Here is a 25,838-nt window from a genome sequence, read left to right on the forward strand (position 1 = left end):
TTACGAGCCGTCTTTCCCTCAGCAGCCTTCACTGTTTAGGATCTTTGATGTCCTCTGTCTGTTCTTATGGACTGCCCTCTTTAATTCAAACCCCAGATGTCCAATGGGTTTCAAAGAGAGACTGAGATGGCCATTGCAAAAAGGGGCTATTTTGCTTCCACTGGTCCTGGGGCTCTTGTAAAGATCAATCATGAACTTTACCCAGTACCTGGATATTTTAGCAAAATCCTTGTTGGCACTGCCACTTGGCCTTCAGTGGATCTTCCAGCAATACCATAACCCCATGCACACATCAAAATCCTAAAATAAATATATATTTATATATATTTATATAAATAAACTGAGTCTCCGAACTTGACACCCATTGAAAATCTGTGGTTTGAAATGAAGAGGGCCGTCCATAAGCACAGACAATGGATATCAAGGATTTTGAAGGATTCTGTATGGAGGAATGGTCTAAAATCCCTCAGAATGTGTTCTCCAACTCATTTTAGAAAAAGGCTCAGTGCCATTATTTGCAAGGTGTGGTATTGAAAGGTATTGGAAACAGGGGTGACTGGAGAGAAAGAAAATATGACGTTTAAACAAAATCTCTTTCTCAGAGCAATTGTATTAGTATAAAATAATATAATTTTCAAAGAAATGGAGCACACAATATACTGTAGAAGTATACAGTCATGTTTGCAAATCTTTATCAAGGGAGTCAGTCATTTCGGACCCCACATGTTGTTAAGTACACAGCAGCCTAGCCAATATCCCTATTCTTATCATAAGCGATAAAGTGTAACCTACCAGATTGGGGCATTTCTGATTTGAAGGCAGTATGTTTTCAGTACAGCTTTCAGTGGGACCATCCAATTTCCAGAAGTTTCCGAAGTCGACAGCGGACAATTTCATACCTTTGGCATAAAAATAAATCCAATTATTGTTAAATGTCAACTGTATTCCAAATAATAGGCCATTTTTGATGTGTTGATATTGTCAGTGAAAATGTACCATGGCTATAGAACTCATCAAATTGCTGAATTGCGTTAAAATCTCCACATAGACCACAGGTCTTATTTCTGAATTTGATGTCCATCTCCACCTGAAATAGAAGACCATTAGACATTTTAGGGTGACATTTTCCCTCCATTACCCTTGACAAAAACGGGAAATGACTGTAACAAAACAAGGATTTAACAGGAGTGACAACCTATTCCTTAATAAAATAACTATAGATTAGGACTACCTTAACTGTTGTTAACACAGTGCCCACCACAGCACAGACCTTCAAATGTAGACATTGACCACACCGCAAAAACCTAACTCCACCTAGAAATATTCATAAATGCATAATTGTTGTACTACCAAGAAGGAATCATCCTGGTTCCATATGGCTACCAATCCCAGTTTTGCTTTGATCTTGATGTAGGAGGGAGTCTCTTCAATGAGAATACCAGACTGGCTGAATGGTAAGGTGGCACTGGAGGAAGAGGAAGACAAAGCACTAGATTCAACTAGAACTTAGTCAGACCAACCACTTTTACATTAACTCAATTGACTTCATTTTGAGACATGTTCATTGGTACTTTAAAAACAACATTCTCATCTCTGTCACTGTAATTATGTGCTTGAGCATAACTACACAGTATAAGGTTGAGTCTTATCTGTTAAATCAACGCGACTGGGACAACAATATGACATCCAACTACTTGAGCACTGATTTAAAAACAGCTACATGAGAAATTCTTGAGGAACTTACTTATTCCCATTAACAACAACGGAACCCTTGGATAGCTCCACCACTGTGCCATCTAGCTTCATGGTGATCTTGCTAATGGTGGGCTGGTTGTCCACCACCTGCCGCCTCATCTGGATGTTGAAATCCTCATAACTGCTATGGCACAGTGAGGTCACAACATAGTTGCAGGTGGAGGGGAGCTGAAAGATGTCTCCATCAAAGGTCTTGAAGTGGTAGTTACCCCACGTACTGCAGACTTGGCCATTATGTATAGGACTCACTCCTGGGAAAAAGGACAACCAATTCAGCTATGATAGCATACAACTCAACAGGTTTTATCTTTAGATATTTAGAAAGAAATGAATAGGTAACGTAAAACCCTGCCCCTCGTAAAACGTTGCTTTTAACTAGGAGTCCATTGGTTGACTGCTAGATTGGCCTCACTCACTCACCATAAGAGTCTACTGACACACCCGTGTGTCAATCTAATTAACATAATACAAAAATCCCCACCAAAATCTGTCAGTTTAAGCTAAGGATATGTGTTTTTTGTTGCATGGGCTGCGTCTCAATCCACTGCATCCACCTATGTGCACCTTCCGCATCTGAGGTTGAAAGTGGCAGAGCTACAGAGCTGTTTGTCACACCAGGGGACATCCTGAAAATCGGTATTCTCACAAAAACGTCTTTAGCGTCCAAACGATTTTGCCTACTAGCTAATATGACCACTCTATGGTGTCATGGAACTCGTCTTATGTCGGTACCGCCGATGTGCCAACTACTGTCTGTAGCGTCTGAACAGTTTGGTCTTCGACCTCCACAAGTGTCACGGGACTCGTCTGAAGTTAACCCATACAAATGATTGGAATTATGGAGGTAGTTTTGTGCCAACATAAAAAGGTGGTTAAATATGTGTACAAAAACACGAATATTTCCTGAGATTTCTTATGTCTCCAGACACTTCAAAACCGTATTCCTTAGGATACATTTTTTGGCATTTACGAATGTGTTATTCAAGGCGTTTCTATGGGATATAGTAGTAAACGCAAAATTCAATATTTGATCAACTAAACAACCAAGACTTTCCAATCTCTATAATGTTTATGAACTTGAACAACAAATGAATAATCTAGTGCTGCTTCACGCTTTTAAATCAACTAATCCACAAAACCTGTTGCACTACTTGCTATGACTGTCTCCATCATGGTTTTTGTCCTTTCACCATTGTCTGTGGATATGTAAGGCTGCAGTGTTAATCATTGTCATCATCCTCAGGGCTCATGCATCTGTATAGCACATGTATTATGAAGCTTACCTGCAATCTCAGGTATCCTTGACATTGAGGGGATGATGTTAACTGTGGCCTTTGATGTATCCTCTGAAATCAAAGTGTATGTTAATAAGTTACATAAAGTTGTACTGTAAATCATTGTGGAATCCTGTATATTTCAGGCTCTGTTATGTAGTTCTCTTGCCAATCCTACATTTACCTGTTCATCAATCATAACCCATGCTTAAAAGGCACATAAAGGCAGGACTGAGCATATTCCCTCATTGTTAGGCTGTCCAATGAGATAAACATTGGAGCTATTATGAGAGCGCTATGACATACAGTAACATACAGTTTAGCCCTGTCAACACTAAAGTACAAGGTTTCATGTAAATCAAAATCATGGATTCTACCTACCACTTTGAGAGGCAGTTAAACCAATCGCCAGAGCCATCCATATTAACACCCATGTGGGCGTCTGTGTTGTCCCCATGGTCATCCTCTGGGTAGTGAACACAGGTGGTATGAGAAAGGTATTTAGCTTGGTTTTATACCACCTGAGTGGAAGGAAGGTCTTAAGTTCTAACAGACGTGAAGGTGTGGCAGAAGGATTGGCTCCATCCAAAGGAGTTCATGGCCCTCTCAATTCAGTATAAGAGGTTTAAACCCCATTTGATCATTGCACAGAAAAAGGTGTCATCAACAAGTGGTTCCTAGATTTGTTTACCTTGTGACCAAGTTCCAATATTTATTGAGACCAACCAAATAAACCAAATGTATGTGTCAACCTAGTCTTGAGTTGAGCCACAGCCCAGGAGGATATATCCCTGACCCATCATTCAGGAGACACTGTCCATAACCATTATTGTTGCATTAGTTATCTATTAGAATTATTTTATTTATTTATAAAAATATATATATGGACTGAATAAACACCAAAACAGGTCAAAAAGTGTTTGTGTTAATATGTTTTGTTTATCTTTTGATGACTCATTCAACAGACCAAAATAACACGCTGCAGGTGTGTTCCTCTGATAAGAGTGATTACTGACTCAATCTATTGTCCTTACACTGAGGCTACGATTTCTTATTGTTTCTCTTATCATAAAGAGTTTTTACACACAATGGCAATGCTGCTCATGACTTAATATGAAAGAAAACCCTTGGTTACATTACTAATTAATTGTTTTATAAACACGAAACGTTTTCAAAATGCCATTAGTATTGTTGTAATGCACAATGTGATTATGTGGTGCTGTGGAATGTAGCTCCACCACCTCATGTCCTTATATCAATATTCTTGTATAAGGGTCGTTCCATTTGATTTCAATAATGTTTTGACTGCACCTCTTTTAACTTGAACAAAACTTTCTATACATTTTTGCCCATCGTAGAAGTAGTCAGAAAGTAACCCTTTGGACCTGAATGCCAAAACATTTAGGAGATAGAGGTGCTCAAAGTTGACCCCTTTTTCATACCCCACCCTACCCTAAGACATCCATGTCTTCGTCACTTGAAAAGATCAGCGGTTTAGTTTGGTATTATTTAAAAGCTTGCAAACAGGGTAGTCAAACTATTTTATAATAATAATTTAAAAAAATATTTTAATACATTTTTTACCTCTAACATCAATTATCTAAAAATGCATGTACTCCAATCTTCGCATATGTTGTAGCTTAAGAGTGTATTTTAGAACATATTTTAGAACATCTGAGGGGTTTATGTTGTGACTGACAACGGTGTCATGTTTTGACAGATAAAGTCAACATTTCTACTTTCAAATGGTAGCACAAAGATGGTTGGAGGTCCCCACATTAGAGAATGTTGACTTGAATGGGAACATCAATTGTTTTAAATTGTTTTGTCAATCTTCCATACAAACCTATTGACATCATAGAAATATAGATAATAGAACAGTCATTCCTATTTAAGTTGAAATAGTCTTACAACACTGTCTGCAAGGTTTTAAATTATGACATACTCAACCATTTACCCTTTTCAGTGCTGAAGACATGGATGTCTCATGGTAAGATGGGGTATGCAAAATAGGTCAACTTTGAGCAATTCTAGCTCCACTTTCTGACCACTTCTACCATGGGCAAATATTTATGGAAGGTTTTGTTCAAATCAAAAGGGGGGTGGACAAAAAGTGAATGAAATCAAATGGAATGACCCAGAACTGAGGTTCAAAATGAGTGTTTTGGCATGAAAACCCCCTTTAGGATTAAAAATACAGCCATTAAAACTGTGATTGAACGGAAGGTATTGTTGAAAACTGTGTTCTTGTTGCAAAGCATAATGTGATTGATGATTTGAAAATGCAATTGTCACTGAGCTATTCATGAATTTCACACAAGGGTTAGAAAGATTCTACATAAACTGTATTCCCAACTAGACCTTTGCCAAGATTATTAAGGATATTGATACCATCTTGTAATTTAAACATACAGTCGTATCCTTGAAAGTAAATGGTAACAAGTTATTTTTAGGTACTCAAAAGCATGCACATAAGAATCTAATAACAATTAGCAAACAAACTTTGATAGTATCTTTAAATTAGAATGACCTCTATGTATTAGCATTTGCTGCTAGTGTACAGTGATTTCCATGTACATTTGGATAGTGATGCTCTTCATACAGTGCCTTGCGAAAGTATTCGGCCCCCTTGAACTTTGCGACCTTTTGCCACATTTCAGGCTTCAAACATAAAGATATAAAACTGTATTTTTTTGTGAAGAATCAACAACAAGTGGGACACAATCATGAAGTGGAACGACATTTATTGGATATTTCAAACTTTTTTAACAAATCAAAAACTGAAAAATTGGGCGTGCAAAATTATTCAGCCCCCTTAAGTTAATACTTTGTAGCGCCACCTTTTGCTGCGATTACAGCTGTAAGTCGCTTGGGGTATGTCTCTATCAGTTTTGCACATCGAGAGACTGACATTTTTCCCATTCCTCCTTGCAAAACAGCTCGAGCTCAGTGAGGTTGGATGGAGAGCATTTGTGAACAGCAGTTTTCAGTTCTTTCCACAGATTCTCGATTGGATTCAGGTCTGGACTTTGACTTGGCCATTCTAACACCTGGATATGTTTATTTTTGAACAGTTCCATTGTAGATTTTGCTTTATGTTTTGGATCATTGTCTTGTTGGAAGACAATTCTCCGTCCCAGTCTCAGGGCTTTTGCAGACTCCATCAGGTTTTCTTCCAGAATGGTCCTGTTTTTGGCTCCATCCATCTTCCCATCAATTTTAACCATCTTCCCTGTCCCTGCTGAAGAAAAGCAGGCCCAAACCATGATGCTGCCACCACCATGTTTGACAGTGGGGATGGTGTGTTCAGGGTGATGAGCTGTGTTGCTTTTACGCCAAACATAACGTTTTGCATTGTTGCCAAAAAGTTCAATTTTGGTTTCATCTGACCAGAGCACATTCTTCCACATGTTTGGTGTGTCTCCCAGGTGGCTTGTGGCAAACTTTAAACAACACTTTTTATGGATATCTTTAAGAAATGGCTTTCTTCTTGCCACTCTTCCATAAAGGCCAGATTTGTGCAATATACAACTGATTGTTGTCCTATGGACAGAGTCTCCCACCTCAGCTGTAGATCTCTGCAGTTCATCCAGAGTGATCATGGGCCTCTTGGCTGCATCTCTGATCAGTCTTCTCCTTGTATGAGCTGAAAGTTTAGAGGGACGGCCAGGTCTTGGTAGATTTGCAGTGGTCTGATACTCCTTCCATTTCAATATTATCACTTGCACAGTGCTCCTTGGGATGTTTAAAGCTTGGGAAATCTTTTTGTATCCAAATCCGGCTTTAAACTTCTTCACAACAGTATCTCGGACCTGCCTGGTGTGTTCCTTGTTCTTCATGATGCTCTCTGCGCTTTTAACGGACCTCTGAGACTATCACAGTGCAGGTGCATTTATACGGAGACTTGATTACACACAGGTGGATTGAAATTATCATCATTAGTCATTTAGGTCAACATTGGATCATTCAGAGATCCTCACTGAACTTCTGGAGAGTGTTTGCTGCACTGAAAGTAAAGGGGCTGAATAATTTTGCACGCCCAATTTTTCAGTTTTTGATTTGTTAAAAAAGTTTGAAATATCCAATAAATGTCGTTCCACTTCATGATTGTGTCCCACTTGTTGTTGATTCTTCACAAAAAAATACAGTTTTATATCTTTATGTTTGAAGCCTGAAATGTGGCAAAAGGTCGCAAAGTTCAAGGGGGCCGAATACTTTCGCAAGGCACTGTATGTATTTGATCTGCCCAATGAGGAAATTTCTGGACAATATTTCTGCAAGTAGCACACTATGTCATTATTATTTCCACATTGAGATAGCTAATACATTTGCATATTTTTTACATTTTTGTCATTTAGCAGACGCACTTATCCAGATCGACTTACAGTTACTGCATTCATCTTAAGATAGCTCAGTGGGACAACCACATATCACAGGCATAGAAAGTAAAATTTTCCTCAATAACGTAGCTTTCAGTGGGGAGGAGAAGAGCTAGGACTGGCCTGAGCAGAGCAGAGCAGGAACTGCCCTCCCGTAGGGATGGGAGGGCCAAGAGACCTGAGGTGGCAGAATGGAGTGCTTGGGTTGGGGTGTAGGGTTTGAACATAGCCTGAAGTTAGGGAGGGGCAGTTCCTATTGCTGTTCCGTAGGTAAGCACCATGGTCTTGTAGTGGATGCAAGCTTTGACTGGAAGCCAGTGGAGGGTGCGGAGGAGCGGGGTAACATGAGAGAACTTGGGTCATACTCTACAGATGTTGTAGAGCATGCAGGAGCGGGTCACTGCTTTGATGTTTGCAGAGAACGACAGGATGTTGTCCAGGGTCACGCCAAGGTTCTTTGCACTCTGAGAGGGCGACACTTCGGAGTTGTCAATCGTAATGGAGAAGTGTTTGAGCAGGCAGGCCTTCCCCTGGAGGAAGAGCAGTTCCGTCTTGTTGAGTTGAGTTTGAGGTGGTGGGCTGATATCCACGTTGAGATATTTGCCAGGCACGCACAGATGCGTGCCCCCACCTGGGTGTCAGAAGGGGGAAGAAGAAAAGTAGTTGAGTGTCATAGCGTAGCAATGATAGGAGAGACCATGTGAGGATATTACGGAGCCGACTTGGCGTATAGAGAGAAGAGGAGAGGGCCTAGAACCGAGCCATGGGGGATACCAGTAGTGAGAGTATGTGATGCAGACACAGATCCTCTCAATGTCACCTGGTAGGAGCGGAGTGGAATCCAAGAGTGTGCAGATCCTGACACCCACAGCCCTGAGAGGGTGGAGAGGAGGATCTGATGGTTCACGATGTTGAAGGCAGCAGATAGACCTAGGAGGATGAGAACAGAGGAGAGAGAGTCAGCTTTGGAAGTGCGGAGAGCCTCCGTGAAACAGAGAAGAGCATTCGCGGTTGAGTGACCCGTCTTGACGCCTTACTGGTTAGGGTCAAGAAGGTCGTTCGGAGAGAAATAACGAGAAAGTTGATCAGAGACAGCACACTCATGTGTTTTGGAAAGAAAAGAAAGTAGGGATACAGGTATATAGTTTTTGACATTAGATGAGTGTTGGTTTCTTGAGGGGGAAAGCAACTCGGGCCATTTTGAAGTCAGAGGGGTGGGATGAGTTGATGAGGGAAGAGAGGAATGGGAGAATGTCTACAAAAAGTATGTTTCTTGTGTAACTTTCTCAATTATTAAATAATATTGCCTTTATTATGGCTAACACATGACGTATAATACTTGAATTAGAAAACACTTAACCAGAGCCTAATATATCGCTAATAGGACACAATAAAGGCATTTTAGCTACTTATATTCAAATAATTGATTTATACTGTATGTGTAGCCTACTTTAAAGTAAAGTGTTACCAAATAAATCAGTTTGTACATTATACCAGTATTCATTTTTAACGCCACAAGAAGAATAATGCGCAATTACCCCATAACATTTAGCAAAATAATTGGTTTCAGTCATTAGCGCACAGTGCCATGGAGACTACATACTAGAAGGGCCATTTAGAACTGGACACAACAACCAGAGAGCTCTGTGCTGTATATCCCTATGGCCAATAATGAACTTAATAATTATTTGGGGTCAACGGTACAGATATCCAGGACGGTACTTATACTAGGGATGCAACGGTACACAGTATGTTGTCGGACCGTTCTGTACGCCTCCTACGGTTCAATACGCACACATGAACCACGGAATTACGTTATGCCTGTCATTTTCCGATCATTTCCAAAATTGCTTATTGCATTGCAGACTACATACACTTTTTACATTCAGATCCACAGAACCAGAAGCGGAGTTTGTGAACAGGCTTGGCAGGCAACTGCTTGGGGCCACAGGCCGTTAGGGGTCTCCTGAGGGGTGACAAACTTTACTCCACAGCAATGTCTCCAAATGTGGCAACCGCAGTGACCACAACCCCTTCCCCATTAAACAACCAATGGACGACGTGCAATGATATCTCAGTAGGAAACCTCCCTAAAGGGGCCCCATGAAGATATGGGAAACTAAAAACAAATATTCTCTCAGCTCCAACGTGACAATGGCGAGTGCTAGCGAGACAGAGAGAAGCAAATTTGAAGAGGCACCGCCGTCTTTCAAGTCCGCTGTGTGGGAACCTTTTGTATTCAGCGTTCAATACGATGACGAGGGTAAAAAGACCGTAAACAAACAAAGTACAGTCTGCAAGCATTGCTTTGACACTGTCCTCTACTCGAGTGGAAACACTTCTAACATAATGTGTCATTTACGTCACCATCACCCGGCCATATCCCTTGCAGGTGGAGCTGGAGCTAGGAGAGTTCACTCGTTAGTGAAAACACAACAATTTCTCGCTGCTGTCTTCCAACAACAATTTCCAACAAATTCAGAAAAACATAATGAAATAACGAAAGCAGTGGGAGTATTCATAGCCAAAGATTTGTAAAAATGTAACCGCGTTACAATGTCCTCTCCAGTACACATTTCAGCGGCAAAGTAATTCCCAAACTCTATGAGACATCACAAAGAGAAATTGAAAACGAATTGACACAGACACCCTATCTAGCTCACACCATTGATAGTTGGACCTCCAGAGCAACTCAAAGCTACCTCACTGTGACGGTTCACTATGTACTGGAAGCTACCTCACTGTGACGGTTCACTATGTACTGGATTGGGAGATGAAGAGCTACGTGTTGCAAACTCGTATGAGATTCATACAAGCACACACTTTTCTTAAATATAAAGATACCAAAACCATACCGAGGCCCACAAACCATGATACATACCGAACCGTGGGCCCACTGTACCATTGCATCCCTAACATATACAACATATACCGTTCAAAAGTTTGGAGTCACTTAGAAATGTTCTTGTTTGTGAAAGAAAAGCACATTTTTTGTCCATTAAAATAACATAAAATTGATCAGAAATACAGTGTAGACATTGTTAATGTTGTAAATGACTATTGTAGCTGGAAACTGCAGATTTTTTTAATGGAATATCTACATAGGTGTACAGAGGCCCGTTATCAGCAACCATCACTCCTGTGTTCCAATGACATGTTGTGTTAACTAATCCAAGTTTATCATTTTAAAAGACTAATTGATCATCAGAAAACCCTTTTGCAATTACGTTAGCACAGCTGAAAACTGTTGTTCTGATTAAAGAAGCATTAAAACTTGCCTTCTTTAGACTAGTTGAGTATCTGGAGCACCAGCATTTGTGGGTTTGATTACAGGCTCAAAATGGCCCAAAACAAAGACATTTCTTCTGAAACTCATCAGTCTATAATTGTTCTGAGAAATTAAGGCTATTCCATGCGAGAAATTGCCAAAAAACTGAAGATCTCATACAACGCTGTGTACTACTCCCTTCAGAGAACAGGTTAAAACTGGCTCTAACCAGAATGGAAAGAGGAGTGGGAGGCCCCGGTGCACAACTGAGCAAGAGGACAAGTACATTACAGTGTCTCGTTTGAAAAACAGACAGCTCACAAGTCCTCAACTGGCAGCTTCATTAAATAGTGCCCGCAAAACACCAGTCTCAGCATCAACAGTGAATAGGCGACTCCGGGATGCTGGCCTTCTAGGCAGAGTTGCAAAGAAAAAAACATACCTCAGACTGGCCAATGAAAAGAAAGGATTAAGATGGGCAAAAGAACACAGACACTGGACAGATGAAGATTGGGGGAAAAAAAGTGTTATGAACAGACAAATCTAAGTTTTAGGTGTTCGAATCACAAGAAGAACATTTGTGAGACGCAGAAAAAATGAAAAGATGCTGGATGAGTGCTTGACGCCATCTGTCAAGCATGGTGGAGGCAATGTGAGGGTCTGGGTGTGCTTTGGTGGTGGTAAAGTGGGAGATGTGTACAGGGTAAAAGGCATCTTGAAGAAGGAAGCAAATTCACAATTTTGCAACGCCATGCCATACCCTGTGGACGGTGTTTCATTTGAGCCAATTTCCTCCTACAACAGGACATTGACCCAAAGGACAGCTCCAAACTATGCAAGAACTATTTAGGAAAGAAGCAGTCAGCTGGTATTCTGTCTATAATGAAGTGGTCAGCACAATCACTGGATCTCAACCTTATTGAGCTGTTGTGGGAGCTGCTTGACCATATGGTATGTAAGAAGTGCCCATCAAGCCAATCCAACTTGTAGGAGGTGCTTCATGAAACATGGGGTGAAATCTCTTCAGATTACCTCAACAAATTGATAACTAGAATGCCAAAGGTCTGTAAGGCTGTAATTGCTGCAATTGAGGATTCGTTGACGAAAGAAAAGTTTGAAGGACACAATTATTATTTAAATTAAAATAATTATTTATAACCTTGACTATATTTCGTATTCATTTTGCAACTCATTTTATGTATGTTTTCATGGAAAACAAGGACATTTCTAGTGATCCCAAAGTTAGCTGTGTCAAAGTTGAAGCAAGAAAAATACCAGACCTGGGTCAAATACATTTGTCAAATATTTGAGTTGCACTAGATTAACTTGCCTGTTATAATGGAACTAATGGAATAGTCCCAATTGTGCAACCTAGGCTTGGCTAAACCTCACATTAGAAATTCGGTATTTTACAACTTGATGTTAGATGGTTCTTCCCCTGAAAGTAGTCAGTGGGCCAGGAAGAAATGTAACTCTTACTTCACTTTTCTTTAAACAGCCACTACAAACTTCAGCTAACTTTAGCTACTACTAGCTAACAATCAATGGAAGCATATGTGAAGGGCACATGGGGTTGTGTGAAACTTACTCCTCAGCTAGAAGTGTCCCCACTTGCACAAGCAAATAGTCAGCTTTTTGCATGGTACCGACCGGAAATGCACTTCGGGAGGGCCGGCAAAGCAGAGGTCCTGGGTTTGAGCCTCAATATGAGCCAAATCCCCTTTTATTAACATCAAACCAAATATGATGATTATTTCCGTTTATTTGACTGTGACATTTTGACAATTGCACACATGCCACCATCAGTTACATATTTTTTTTGTAAGCGGTGGCTAAAGTTAGCTGACATTTACAGTGGCTGTTTAGAGAATGGATTACAGTTTATCCTGGCCCACAGACTACTATTAGGATGAGGAACCATCTAACAAGTTGTAATATCCTGAACGTCCCCTTTAATAAAGCCTGTCTTGCTTTATGTCTTGCTGTATGTACTGTACTGCAACTTTCAATTAATCTTGAAATTATATCAACATTTTAATTCCATCAACAGGAAGATATGTCAGCCCATCTAACCAGAGAAATTGGACTCTGCACTGACGCCCTAACCTCTTAATTGAAAGGTGTAGCAATCTAATCATCCCATAGTTCATTAATCACCTGAAAAAATGGCCATTAAATGGTCCTTCCCACTTCATTCACTGCCACTCCTTAGACTCACCAGGGTAAATATTTACGCTGGTCATAGCAATGGTTGCGGTGCCAAAATGTGTAAGCATTACGTTTCCAAGAACAGGATATGGATCCTGGCACTCATGAATACATGTCCATTTAATAAGTATTAAAGCTGTATTTAATGTCATTGATGTGATATAATTATAATTTGAAACTAATCATTTGATGGGAGACCTCCCTTATATGTAGGTCAGCAGGCCTTATTTTTAGCCATGAGTTATCAGAACAACAATTTCTAAAGAGCAGTGCAAAGGAGAATCGCTTTGGCAGTCTTACAGAGACTCAATCAATCCGGTTGTAAATCAAAATATATAGACACTCCCCTTCGTATTTATTTGTACAGTGAAGCTAAAATTTGACTCTATACTCCAGCACTTTGGATTTGAGATCAAATGTTTACACGAGACAACAGTACAGAATGTAGGCTGGACATGTGAAATTTTTCTGATAAAAACTAGTTCATTGCATCCGCCATGGAGCCCAGTTTCATAATATGACCATATTCCCAGCTGCTTGCCGTCGTTTTGTAAGTAATTACTTAAAAACAGGCCTTATTTTAGGGTATTTTTCACCCTGCCAGATCCTATTAGTTCATTTGAGCACCGTGGCACCAACTTGCATTCCGAACATTCTATTCCCAACTTATTGTTCTACGTCACAATGCCTGCTTCGCTATTGTTGGGAATGAGACCTGCTCACGTTGTTTATAGTTAAAATGTAAACAAAAACAAAAAATGACACATGGAACTCTGAGGTCGTCCCATTAATTCCTATAGGGGAAATATAGCAATGTGTATATTTAGATTTTTTCAAGTCGGATGCCATTTTAATCATGAGAATCTCCTCTTTCTGATTATGTAGGTCTGGGCAGCGAGCTCGTTTGTCATCAAATGCTAGCCCCAAAATACTTTTTGCCCCTGGAACGCTGAGCTCCCCCCATTGTTTTCCTATGGAAAGGCATGCCAGTCTATTTCGCCAAATATCTCAGAATGCATATATTTGGATTTTTTCAAGTCTGGCACAATTTAATCAAGAGAATCTCCTCTTTGTAATTCTGTAAGTCTGGGCAGTGAGCTCGTTTGTCATCGATCACTAGACCAGAAATAGTCAAAAGTTTTCCTTTTTCCCAACTCATTACGCAGGCATAAGCACAGTTGACACCATCGAAGTGCGGATGTTCACTTTCTTCACAAGTTGTTTTTTTCCAGTTTTGTCCAGCGAACAGATTGTACTGGTAAAATAAAAAGGGATGAATGTTTTTGTGCCATTTAGGCGAAATGGAAATCTAAGAATCATTCCAGTCAAAACAGGTCCTGCGAACCTTCGATTCCAAGGCTCACGCTAGTGTTCCAGCGTAGCCAACGTTCTAATGCCGTTTTTCAGCCTTGGGTGAATTTTGACTCATTCTATTGTCCAGCCTACAGAATGTCACCTTATATTTGAGGGTATTTTCATACATATGTTTAACAGTTTAGAAATTAAATAACTTGATGTATATTGTCTCCCCCATTTGAAGGTTTTATAAGTATTTAAACAAACATGTGACTGAGGCTGGGTTTATACTCCACCAAACGTTCACCGTAGCAAGACACCAGTACTTAAAGCTTTAACTTACGGCATGCACCAAAATCTCTGTACTTAGCCCTCTGTGTAGTGAAAGGTGATGTCACAAAGCCTCTACTGAGAATGTCTAGGGGAGTATAATTTCAGCCTAATACAACATATGCTAAGTAAAAACCCTGATCAGCAATGTGTCCCTCTCTTCACACCATGTCGATATTTTACACACAGAGCTTTTCATTTTACAGTTAGAACCCATAGGTCTGTGGTTAGATCTCCATGGGTGGAGTGGGGATTTCTTTCTGGGAGGAGATTGTCAGTGTACATTGCGTGTCACCGAGAGCCAGACAAACTTGGGCGTTTGTCTACGTCTTTTTTGTAACCAAGCAGACAAAACAATATGTAGCCATAACTAAACAAAGTGTGGTAGCTACATACGCTACATTTGGTGTGATGTTATGATGTTGACATCTAAAAAAAACTCTGTTTGCTTGCATATCTTAACTTTACAAGTGGGAGCTTTTCATTACCACTTTAGATGTTAATGCCGTTGCCTATATTAGTTCTGAGCAAATAAATGTATAATACAATGCAAGGCTTTGTTTACCTCTCAGGATGTAACAATATCCTCAAAAAATGTGTGAAGAGTTTTTCTTTACATATGTGTAGCTATAAAGAATTTAGAAACCTCTGTCGTGTCTTTGGCTATGCCGGATTAAGTGATATGACATGCTATTCTATAAAAATAATTTATCCGTAATCAATATGACCTGATTGAGCTAATCATGTAAATGTAATTAACTAGAGAGTCGGGGCACCATGAAATAATATTTATAGAGCTGTTATCTTCCGAATAAACTCTTAAAGACCTAGTAATATTTTACATCAATAGCAATCAATATTAATCCTCACCTTAATTCAGTCTCATCTGAAAGTTGTAAATTCTTGGTTATCTTCACGAACCCTGGCTAACAAGTTGAATCAGAAATACAAAATTGGGTTTAACTAATCACACAGAATTACACATACACATAATTAATCATAACTTGATTACAAATTACATCATAAAGGAAAACGTCCCTAGCGGGCAGAACAGATATGACACCTGGTTACACAAAAGAAAAGGGGCTGGGTTTGAGTGAAAGAGCGGGAAGACTGAGGGACACAGGGAGAAGCTGTGCTATCGTAAATACAGTATCTTATGCATTCTAAATTACCGCCCATTTGGAAAAGGAAAATGTAATAAATATTTACTCTGAGCTGTGCTTCAGTAGGTTGGTGGTAGATGGAAGGCCGTGCTGCCCAGAAGTTTTATAGCCCATGTCCCTTCACAGGGGCGGGCCACTGATTGAGCATAGCCCTAACCTTATGAAAACCCAAATCTCACATTTTAGAAGCTAAAATCATATTTCATCCCATCACGAATAATTTCATATTCAAACATTTAAATTGAACAACAATTCCATGTGAATCCGATAACTCTGATGTGTAGACTTTCCACTGTAGAGTTTATGTCATCTTATCATTGATGAGAATGTCTCAGATGACAACCGAACTGACATCATATTCATTAAGTTCCACCGCATATGTTCAATTGGTCGGATTACCAGAATATAGCTCATTTCCCCCCATCTTCTGATGCTCCCAGAATCTCTATGTTAACCAAAGGGGTTTGCAAATGTAACATCAGTAGGGTAGAGAGAGGAAAGGGGGAAGAGGTAGTTATGACTGTCATAAACCTATCCCCCAGGCCAACACCATGACACCTCAAACAAGTGTTTGATGAATTGTGGAACGTTCGAGCATCAGTTCAAACTTTGGGTTCTATCACCAATGACAAGGTACTGGTTCAAAAGCTCTACCCACCTCTAGACACACAGGTGGAGTGGCTGCCCGCAGGGAGCATCAGGAAGCAGTGACTCAGATTTGTTGCAACAGTTCTGGACAGAAGACGTGGTGAAACACTTAACATATACATCTGTTAGCGTATTACACAGTCTCTGCTGGGTGTCCATACTTCAACATTTGTCAGCCCTTTTCTTCTGCAAATATTTGTTGCTCATTGGTACCCTCCAAGATACACATGAATAACACTTGTTGAGCCCCCCAAAAAACTTTAAATCTCTCACACTAATATTAGCATACACCAATGTAAAATAGGCTACAGCATTAATGGGCGGGGAGTTGAAGGAGAAGTCCATATTTACCTATCTTAACACCGGACTAAATCCTGACAAAATAGGTCTACACGATATGAGTGGCCTGCTAATGTACCTTTCTGGACAGACCTTTCTAGACAGACCTAAACCTAAATACACCCAAACTGAACCAAATGGTTGCAAAATCAGTCCTAGGCTGTTGGCCTATGCAGTTAATTTGGCATGGAACAAAACAGGACATACAGTTGAAGTTGGAAGTTTACATACACCTTAGCGAAATACATTTAAACTCAGTTTTTCACAATTCCTGACTTTTAATCCTAGTAAGAATGTACTGTCTTAGGTCAGTTTGGATCAACGCTTTATTTTAAGAATGTGAAATGTCAGAATAATAGTAGAGGGAATGATTCAATTCAGCTTTTATTTCTTTTATCACATTCCCAGTGGGTCACAAGTTTACATACACTCAATTAGTATTTGGTAGCATGGCCTTTAAATTGTTTAACTTGGGTCAAATGTTTCAGGTAGCCTTCCACAAGCTTCCCACAATAAGTTGGGTGAATTTTGGCCAATTCCTCCTGACAGAGCTGGTGTAACTGAGTCAGGTTTGTATAGGCCTCCTTGCTCGCACAAGCTTTTCAGTTCTGCCCACAAATTTTCTATGGGATTGATGTCAGGGCTTTGTGATGGCCACTCCAATACCTTGACTTTGTTGTCCTTAAGCCATTCTGCCACAACTTTGGAAGTATGCTTGGGGTCATTGTCCATTTGGAAGACCCATTTGCGACCAAGCTTTAACATGTCTTGAAATGTTGCTTCAATAAATCCACATAATTTCCCTTCCTCTTGATGCCATCTATTATGTGAAGTGCGTCAGTCCCTCCTGCAGCAAAGCACCCCCACAACATGACGCTGCCACCCACGTGCTTCACGGTTGGGATGGTGTTCTTTGGCTGACAAGCCTCCCCATTTTCCCTCCAAACTTAACAAGGGTCATTATGACCAAACAGTTATATTTTTCTTTCATCAGACCAGAGGTAATTTCTCCAAAAAGTACGATCTTTGTCCCCATGTGCAGTTGCAAACCATAGTCTGGCTTTTTTATGGCGGTTTTGGAGCAGTGGCTTCTTCCTTGCTGAGAGGCCTTTCAGGTTATGTCGATATAGGACTAATTTTACTGTGGATATAGATACTTTTGTAGCTGTTTCCTCCAGCATCTTCACAAGGTCCTTTGCTGTTGTTCTGGGATTGATCTGCACTTTTCGCACCAAAATACGTTCATCTCTAGGAGACAGAACACATCTCCTTCCTGAGCGGTATGACGGCTGCGTGGTCCCATGGTGTTTATACTTGCGTACTATTGTTTGTACAGATGAACATGGTACCTTCAGGCGTTTGGAAATTGCTCCCAAGGATGAACCAGACTTGAAGAGGTCAACAGTTTTTCTTCTGAGGTCTTGGATGGTTTCTTTTGTTTTCCCATGATGTCAAGCAAAGAGGCACTGAGTTTTAAGGTAGGCCTTGAAATACATCCACAGGTACACCTCCAATTGACTCAAATGATGTCAATTAGCCTATCAGAAGCTTCTAAAGCCATTACATCCTTTTATGGAATTTTACAAGCTGTTTAAAGGCACAGTCAACTTAGTGTATGTCATCTTCTGACCCACTGGAATTGTGATACAGTGAATTATAAGTGAAATAATCTGCCTGTAAACAATTATTGGAAAAATGACTTGTGTCATGCACAAAGTTGATGTCCTAACCGACATGACAAAACTAAAGTTTGTTTGTGGAGTGGTTCAAAAACTAGTTTTAATGACTCCAGGGCCTCAAGCTTAATGATGGGCTTGGAGGGTACTATGGTGTTGAATGCTGAGCTTTAGTCAATGAACAGCATTCTTACATAGGTATTCCTCTTGTCCAGATGGGATAGGGCAGTGTGCAGTGTGATGGCAATTGCATTGTCTGTGGACCTATTGGGGCGGTAAGCAAATTGAAGTGGGTCTAGGCCTAGGGTGACAGGTAAGGTGGAGGTGATATGATCCTTGACTAGCCTCTGAAAGCACTTCATGATGACAGAAGGGAGTGCTACGGGGGTCCGATTCAATTTTAGCCTAAAATGACATACCCAAATCTAACTGCCTGTAGTTCAGGACCTATAGCAAGGATATGCATATTATTGATACCATTTGAAAGAAAGCACTTTGAAGTTTGTGGAAATTTAAAATGAATGTAGGAGAAAATAACACATAAGATCGGGTAAAAGAAAATACATAGAAAAAAACATGCGTTTAAAAAAAAAGTATCATCTTTGAAATGCAAGAGAAATATCATACATTGAGATAAGAGTCAGATGGCAGCAGTTTGTGCAAAGTTTCAGACTAATCCAGTGAAGAATTACATCACTACACAATATTTTGTATCAAGTCTGCCAGGAGTTTGCCCAAAGGTGCCAAAGTGGTCAATGTATACATTTTCAAGTACATAACTTTAAAGAACATACAAAAATGCTATGGTAATAAAGAATGTAAGTGTACACACTCCCAGGAATGCCATACATGATGGATCATTAGCTTCCCTACAGAAAATGTGCCACAATAGCCCTCTGAGGTTGAAGAGGCGCTGTTGTGCCTTCTTTACCATACTGTTTGTATGGGTGGACCATTTCAGTTTGCCTGTGATGTGTACGCCGAAGAACTTAAAACTTTCCACCTTCTCCACTGCTGTCCCTTCGATGTGGATAGGGGGGTGCTCCATCTGCTTTTTCCTGAAGTCCACGATCATCTCCTTTGTTTCATTGACGTTGAATGAGAGGTTGTTTTCCTGAGACAACACTCTGAGTACCCTCACCTCCTCCCTGTAGGCTGTCTCTGTCACACCCTGATCTGTTTTACCTGACTTTGGGATTGTCGACACCCCCTTCCAGATGTCACCCGTCTTCCCCTGTGTATTTATACCTATGTTCTCTGTTGGGTCTGTTGCCAGTTCGTCTTGTTTGTCAAGTCAACCAGCGTTTTTGTGTCTCAGCTCCTGCTTTTCCCAGTCTCTCTTATAGATGGTATAAAATACAGTATATACAGTTGAAGTTGGAAGTTTACATACACGTAGGTTGGAGTCATTAAAACTAATTTTCAACCACTCCACAAATTTCTTGTTAACCTCTGCGCACCGAACCCGTTAGTTAGCGGGATTAAATTCGACAACATACGGTGATCGCTACATAAATAGTAATATTAAACATTCATGAAAATACAAGTGTCTCACATGTTTCGAAAGCCTAGAATCTTGCTAATCCAACTGCGTTGTCAGATTTAAAAAGGATTTACTGCGAAAGCATACGATGCGATTATCTGAGCACAGAGCCACATAAAAAGAAACTATTTCAACCAGCACAGGCGTAACAAAATCACAAATTGCAATAAAATAATTTGTTTACCTTTGACGATCTTCCTCTGTTTGCAATCCCAATGCTCGTTGTTACACAATGACTGGTCTTTTGTTTCATAAAATCCATTTTTATAGCCTAACACGAAACATTTTGTGAACCGCTTGTGTCGTGAATTCCGTCTCATTCAATTTTTGACGACACATTCGATGTAAATACACACACTAAACGTGACTTTTCAAGTCATGTTTGGTTTCATTGCAATCAACTGGTTTGTTTGTAACACAACCAAACTTTATGGGTCATTTCGCGGGACGTATTGACTGAAAGAAAGCGATTTGAAGACAACAAGTAATGACATCATTGTGCACCAATGATTTGACCGCTGTTTCATTGATTGACTATATTTTAACCCAATGACCACTGATCGTCTTGAAATCTAGCTGGGTAGATAGACAATGAGCTGAGGTAAATGGCAATATGTAATGGTTATGTGTTGGACGACCAACCCATGTAGTAAACTCTGGCGTAAAGAGGGTCATTCGCCATTGAAGATTCATACTGGAAGGAGCGCATGTTACGCACAGCACTTTTTTGGTAAAGCGCATCTTCAGCTGTTTATATATCAATCAGTATGGCGACTAAGTCAGGGAAAGCTAAATCTAAGTCTAGAAATACAGATGTACACACAATTTTAGAATAAATTGATCGGGAAAGTGAGACAGAGATTGTTGGAGGACGATTCATTTAGCTAGCATAGCTTTGATTCCCAAATGGAGGAATATTTTTTGAACGGAGAGGACATCGTTTTGGACTGGTAAGTTCTTCTCATGCTAATGTCGTTGTTTGAAATTAATAATAGAAAAAAATATTTGTGGTTTTTATTTTATTTTAGTAGCAATATATAAAAATGTAATGAAATGTGTAAAGTACACGTTGGCTATACATTGTGGGTGGGGGTACGTTTGTATGTATGTGTATGACCCATAGCCTACGTTTGTGTGTGTATATATACATATTGTGGATTAGAGGGAGCATGGCCGAGATGTGTGTGTCTGCCGCTCCACCCCAACCCACCCCCACATGAAATAGCCTATTTGAGGCTGTTGAGGGGAGGGCAGGCCCACAACAATGGCCACAGCTGGTCTGTGTAACTCTCTGGGTGTCGTGGGTGTGGAGTCAGACGCAGGAAACAGAGAGTGCAATGCTGTGCTCTTTAATGCACTAACGCAACACAGGGTGCTCACAACCAAACTGCCCCAAACACGGGGGACGAAAATAGTACAACAGAATACACGACCAGGAACAAACACGTTCCTCTACTACATAACTGAAGGTCACAATAATTAATCCCGCACAAAGAAACAGGCTGTCTAATAAAGCCCAACTAATGATTCACGAACAGGTGCTAACAATAAACATGCAAGGAGGGGGAGGAAAGACAATCAGTGGCAAATAATAGGTCGGTGACGACGACCGCCGAGCGCCGAGTGGGAAGGGAAACCACCGTCGGTCGGACTCGTGACAGTACCCCCCCCCCCCCCCCCCCCCCCCGACGCGCGCCAACACCGGCGTCTTGAGTTCAGAATGGCCCGTATCGTATACGCCGGGGACCCCTCGATGTCCAGAGGGGGGGTGGGGGGACCTCCGGCACCTCACTGTCCTGCAGGGGACCAGCTACCACCAGCCTGAGGAGAGACACATGAAACGAGGGGTTGATACGATAATAGGAAGGGAGTTGTAATCGATAACACACCTTGTTTATTCTCCTCAGGACTTCAAAGGGCCCTACACACTGCGGACCCAGCTTCCGGCAGGGCAAGCGGAGGGGCAGGTTTCGGGTCGCGAGCCAGACCCTGTCCCCCGGTACAAACACGGGGGCCTCACTGCGGTGGCGGTCAGCACTCCTCTTCTGCCGTCCACTCGCTTGTTGGAGAGATTCCTGGACGGCCCTCCAGGTCTCCTTGGAGCGCTGTACCCATTCCTCCACCGCAGGAGCTTCGGTCTGGCTCGGATGCCATGGTGCCAGGACCGGCTGGTACCCCAACACACACTGAAAAGGGGACACGTTAGTAGAGGAGTGGCGTAGTGAGTTCTGGGCCATTTCAGCCCAGGGAATGTATTGTGCCCACTCCCCTAGCCGATTCTGTTAATACGACCGCAGAAACCTACCCATCTCCTGGTTCACTCTCTCCACCTGCCCATTACTCTCGGGGTGATAACCGGAGGTCAGGCTGACAGAGACCGCCAAACGTTCCATGAATGCCCTCCATACTCGGGACGTGAATTGGGGGCCCCGATCAGAAACGATGTCCTCCGGCACCCCGTAGTGCCGAAAGACGTGGGTGAATAATGCCTCCGCAGTCTGTAGGGCTGTAGGGATACCGGGCAACGGGAGGAGATGCAGGACGCAGAGAACCGATCCACAATCACTAGAACCGTGGTGTTCCCCTGAGACGGCGGAAGATCGGTCAGGAAATCTACGGATAGACGTGACCATGGCCGTTGTGGAACGGGGAGGGGTTGTAACTTCCCTCTAGGAAGGTGCCTAGGAGCCTTACTCTGGGCGCACACCGAACAGGAGGAGACATAAACCTTAACGTCCTTAGCCAAGGTAGGCCACCAATACCTCCCCCGAAGGCTCCCCACTGTCCTCGTCACCCCAGGGTGACCCGAGGAGGGTAGGTCGTGAGCCCACCGAATCAGTTGGTCCCGAACACCAAGCGGCACGTACTTTCGCCCCGCCGGACACTGAGGAGGCGCGGGTTCCGCCCGTAATGCCCGCTCGATGTCCGAGTCCACCTCCCATACCACTGTTGCTACCAGCCTTGAGGCGGGAAGGATGGGAGTAGGTTCGGTGGACCTATCCTCCGTGTCGTAAAGGCGGGACAGTGCATCAGCCTTTACGTTCTGGGAGCCCGGTCTATAAGACAATGTAAACCGGAACCGGGTGAAGAATATGGCCCACCTTGCCTGACGTGGGTTAAGTCTCCTAGCTGCCCGAATATACTCCAGATTCTGGTGGTCGGTCCAGATGAGAAAGGGGTGCTTAGCCCCCTCAAGCCAGTGTCTCCACACCTTCAGAGCTCTGACCACTGCTAGCAACTCCCGGTCCCCCACATCATAGTTACGCTACGCTGGGCTGAGCTTCCTTGAGAAGAAAGCGCAGGGGCGGAGTTTTGGTGGCGTACCCGAGCGCTGTGATAGCACGGCATCCACCCCAGCCTCGGACGCGTCCACCTCCACTATGAATGCTAGAGAGGGGTCCGGATGCGCCAACACGGGTGCATCAGTGAACAGCGCCTTCAACTTGTTGAAAACTCCGTCCGCCTCTGCTGACCACTGTAACCGCACCGGGCCCCCCTTCAGCAGTGAGGTAATGGGAGCCGCTATCTGGCCAAAACCCTGGATAAACCTCCGGTAGTAGTTGGCAAAACCCAAAAACCGCTGCACCTCTTTTACCGTGGTCGGAGTCGGCCAATTACGCACGGCCCTAATGTGGTCACCCTCCATCACCACCCCCGAGGTGGAAATGCGATAACCCAGGAAGGAGACGGCTCGTTTAGAGAACACGCATTTCTAGGCCTTGACGTATAGGTCATGCTCCAGCAGTCTACCAAGCACCTTGCGTACCAGAGACACATGCGCGGTGTGAGTGGCCGAGTAGATCAGAATGTCATCGATATAAACAACCACTCCCTGCCCGCACAGGTCTCTGAGAATCTCGTCTACAAAGGATTGGAAAACGGCTGGAGCATTCTTTAACCCATACGGCATGACGAGGTACTCATAGTGGCCCGATGTGGTACTAAATGCGGTTTTCCACTCGTCTCCCTTCCGAATACGCACCAGACTATACGTGCTCCTGAGATCCAGTTTTGTGAAGAACTGCGCTTCGTGAAATAATTCCACCGCTGTAGCAATGCGAAATAGAGGGTAATTATACCCCACTGTGATGGCGTTTAGACCTCTATAATCAATACACGGACGCAAACCTCCCTTCTTTTTCTTCACAAAAAAGAAACTTGAGGAGACGGGTGAGATGTAGGGCCGAATGTACCCCTGTCCCAGCGACTCCGTGACATATGTCTCCATCGCCAACGTCTCCTCCTGGGACAATGGGTACACGTGACTCTTGGGAAGCGCAGCGTTTACCTGGAGATCTAACCCTTCCCGGTCGATAAGGTGGTAATTTAGTCGCTTTCACTTTACTGAAAGAGATTGCCAAATTGGCATACTCGGGGGGAATGCACACCGTGGAACCCTGGTCTGGACTTTCCACCGACGTGGCACCGATGGAAACTCCCAAACACCTTCCAGAACACTCCTCTGACCACCCCTGGAGAACCCCCTGTCTCCACAAAATTTTAGGATTGTGCCTGGCCAGCCAGGGAATCTCTAGCACCACTGGAAACGCAGGCGAATCAATAATATAAAGACTGATACGCTCCCTATGATTCCCCTGCGTCACCATGTCCAGTGGAACCGTGGTCTCCCTGACCATCCCTGACCCTAATGGCCGGCTATCTAGGAAGTACATGGGAAAAGGAGAATCTATCGGCACCAGCGGAACCCCTAACTTAAGGGCGAGTCCGCGATCCATAAAGTTCCCAGCTGCGCCTGAATCGACTAGCGCCCTATGCTGGGAAGAGGGAAAAAAGTGAAGGAAAAAAGTTAAGACAAACATGTGGCCAACAGGGGGTTCTGGGTGAGTTTTATGCTGACTCACCTGGGGTGATCGAGAAGCGTTCCGCCTGCCATCTCTACTCCCAGACAGACCCCTCCCAGCACCGATCGGCCGTGTGTCCTCTCCGACCACAGTTGGTGCAGGGAAGGCCTCCTCCTCCGGTACCCCTCGGCACGGCCCCTCCCAACTCCATCGGAATGGGAGCGGAGCGGCTGGGTGGTGGAACACACAGGACCCTCTCCGAACGCCCGCGGGCAGCCAGAAGATTGTCCAGTCGGATGGACATGTCAATCAGCTCATCCAGGGAAAGAGCGGTGTCCCAACACGCTAGCTCCCTGCGGACGTCCTCCCAGAGACTACACCTGTAGTGGTCAATAAGGGCCCTGTCGTTCCACCCAGATCCTGCTGCCAAGGTCCGGAACTCCAGCGCGTAATCCTGGGCGCTCCTCCTCTCCTGCCTGAGATGAAATAGTTGTTCTCCCACTGCCCTTCTGGAGGGTGATCAAACACGGCACGGAAGCGGCGGGAAAACTCTGGCTCTGGTCTCTCCCTCGCTGAGTCTGGGCCATTCCAGACTGCGTTCGCCCACTCCAGAGCACGACCCGTGAGGCAGGAGATGAGGACACGCACCCTCTCCGCTCACGAGGGAGTGGGTCTGACGGTGGCCAGGTATAGCTCCAGTTGGAGTAAAAACCCCTGGCAACCCGCCGCCGCTCCATCATAAGCCCTCGGGAGCGTCAGACGGAGGGTGCTGGAGTCGGGAGATGGGGAGTCCGGAGCCGGGGGTCCGAAGGTGGAGAGAGGAGACTACTCCTCTCCCATCGGTCCATTCTCTCCATCACTTGATCCATCGCCAATCCGATCCGATGGAGGACGGTGGTGTGGTGGAGAACCCGTTCCTCCATCGATGGGAGAGGGTTGGCTGCTGCTCCTGCTGACTCCATTCAATACCGGTGAGGGATTCTGTAACGCTCCGGGTGTCGTGGGTGTGGAGTCAGACGCAGGAAACAGAGAGTGCAATGCTGTGCTCTTTAATGCACTAACGCAACACAGGGTGCTCACAACCAAACTGCCCCGAACACGGGGGACGAAAATAGTACAACAGAATACACGACCAGGAACAAACACGTTCCTCT

General features: G+C 43.1%; 1 protein-coding gene across 1 annotated transcript in view; it reads right to left on the bottom strand.

Annotated features, from left to right (window-relative positions):
• Window positions 1–25,421, bottom strand: part of LOC139384582 (mucin-5B-like) — a 53,555-nt gene extending 28,134 nt beyond the window's left edge. Inside the window, exons 1-12 of the mRNA XM_071129414.1 lie at window positions 25,333–25,421; window positions 24,933–25,193; window positions 22,750–22,938; window positions 22,513–22,577; window positions 22,188–22,388; window positions 19,306–19,605; window positions 8,183–8,338; window positions 7,774–8,039; window positions 1,745–2,031; window positions 1,351–1,465; window positions 997–1,087; window positions 793–899 (exon numbers count right to left, since the gene is read on the bottom strand). Coding sequence (XP_070985515.1) covers window positions 793–899; window positions 997–1,087; window positions 1,351–1,465; window positions 1,745–2,031; window positions 7,774–8,039; window positions 8,183–8,338; window positions 19,306–19,605; window positions 22,188–22,388; window positions 22,513–22,577; window positions 22,750–22,938; window positions 24,933–25,193; window positions 25,333–25,421 — 2,127 coding nt within the window. The remainder of the gene's footprint in view (window positions 1–792; window positions 900–996; window positions 1,088–1,350; window positions 1,466–1,744; window positions 2,032–7,773; window positions 8,040–8,182; window positions 8,339–19,305; window positions 19,606–22,187; window positions 22,389–22,512; window positions 22,578–22,749; window positions 22,939–24,932; window positions 25,194–25,332) is intronic.
• Between the last annotated feature and the right edge of the window lie 417 nt (window positions 25,422–25,838).

Source organism: Oncorhynchus clarkii, chromosome 26, assembly GCF_045791955.1.
Source record: "Oncorhynchus clarkii lewisi isolate Uvic-CL-2024 chromosome 26, UVic_Ocla_1.0, whole genome shotgun sequence".
NCBI lineage: Eukaryota > Metazoa > Chordata > Actinopteri > Salmoniformes > Salmonidae > Oncorhynchus > Oncorhynchus clarkii.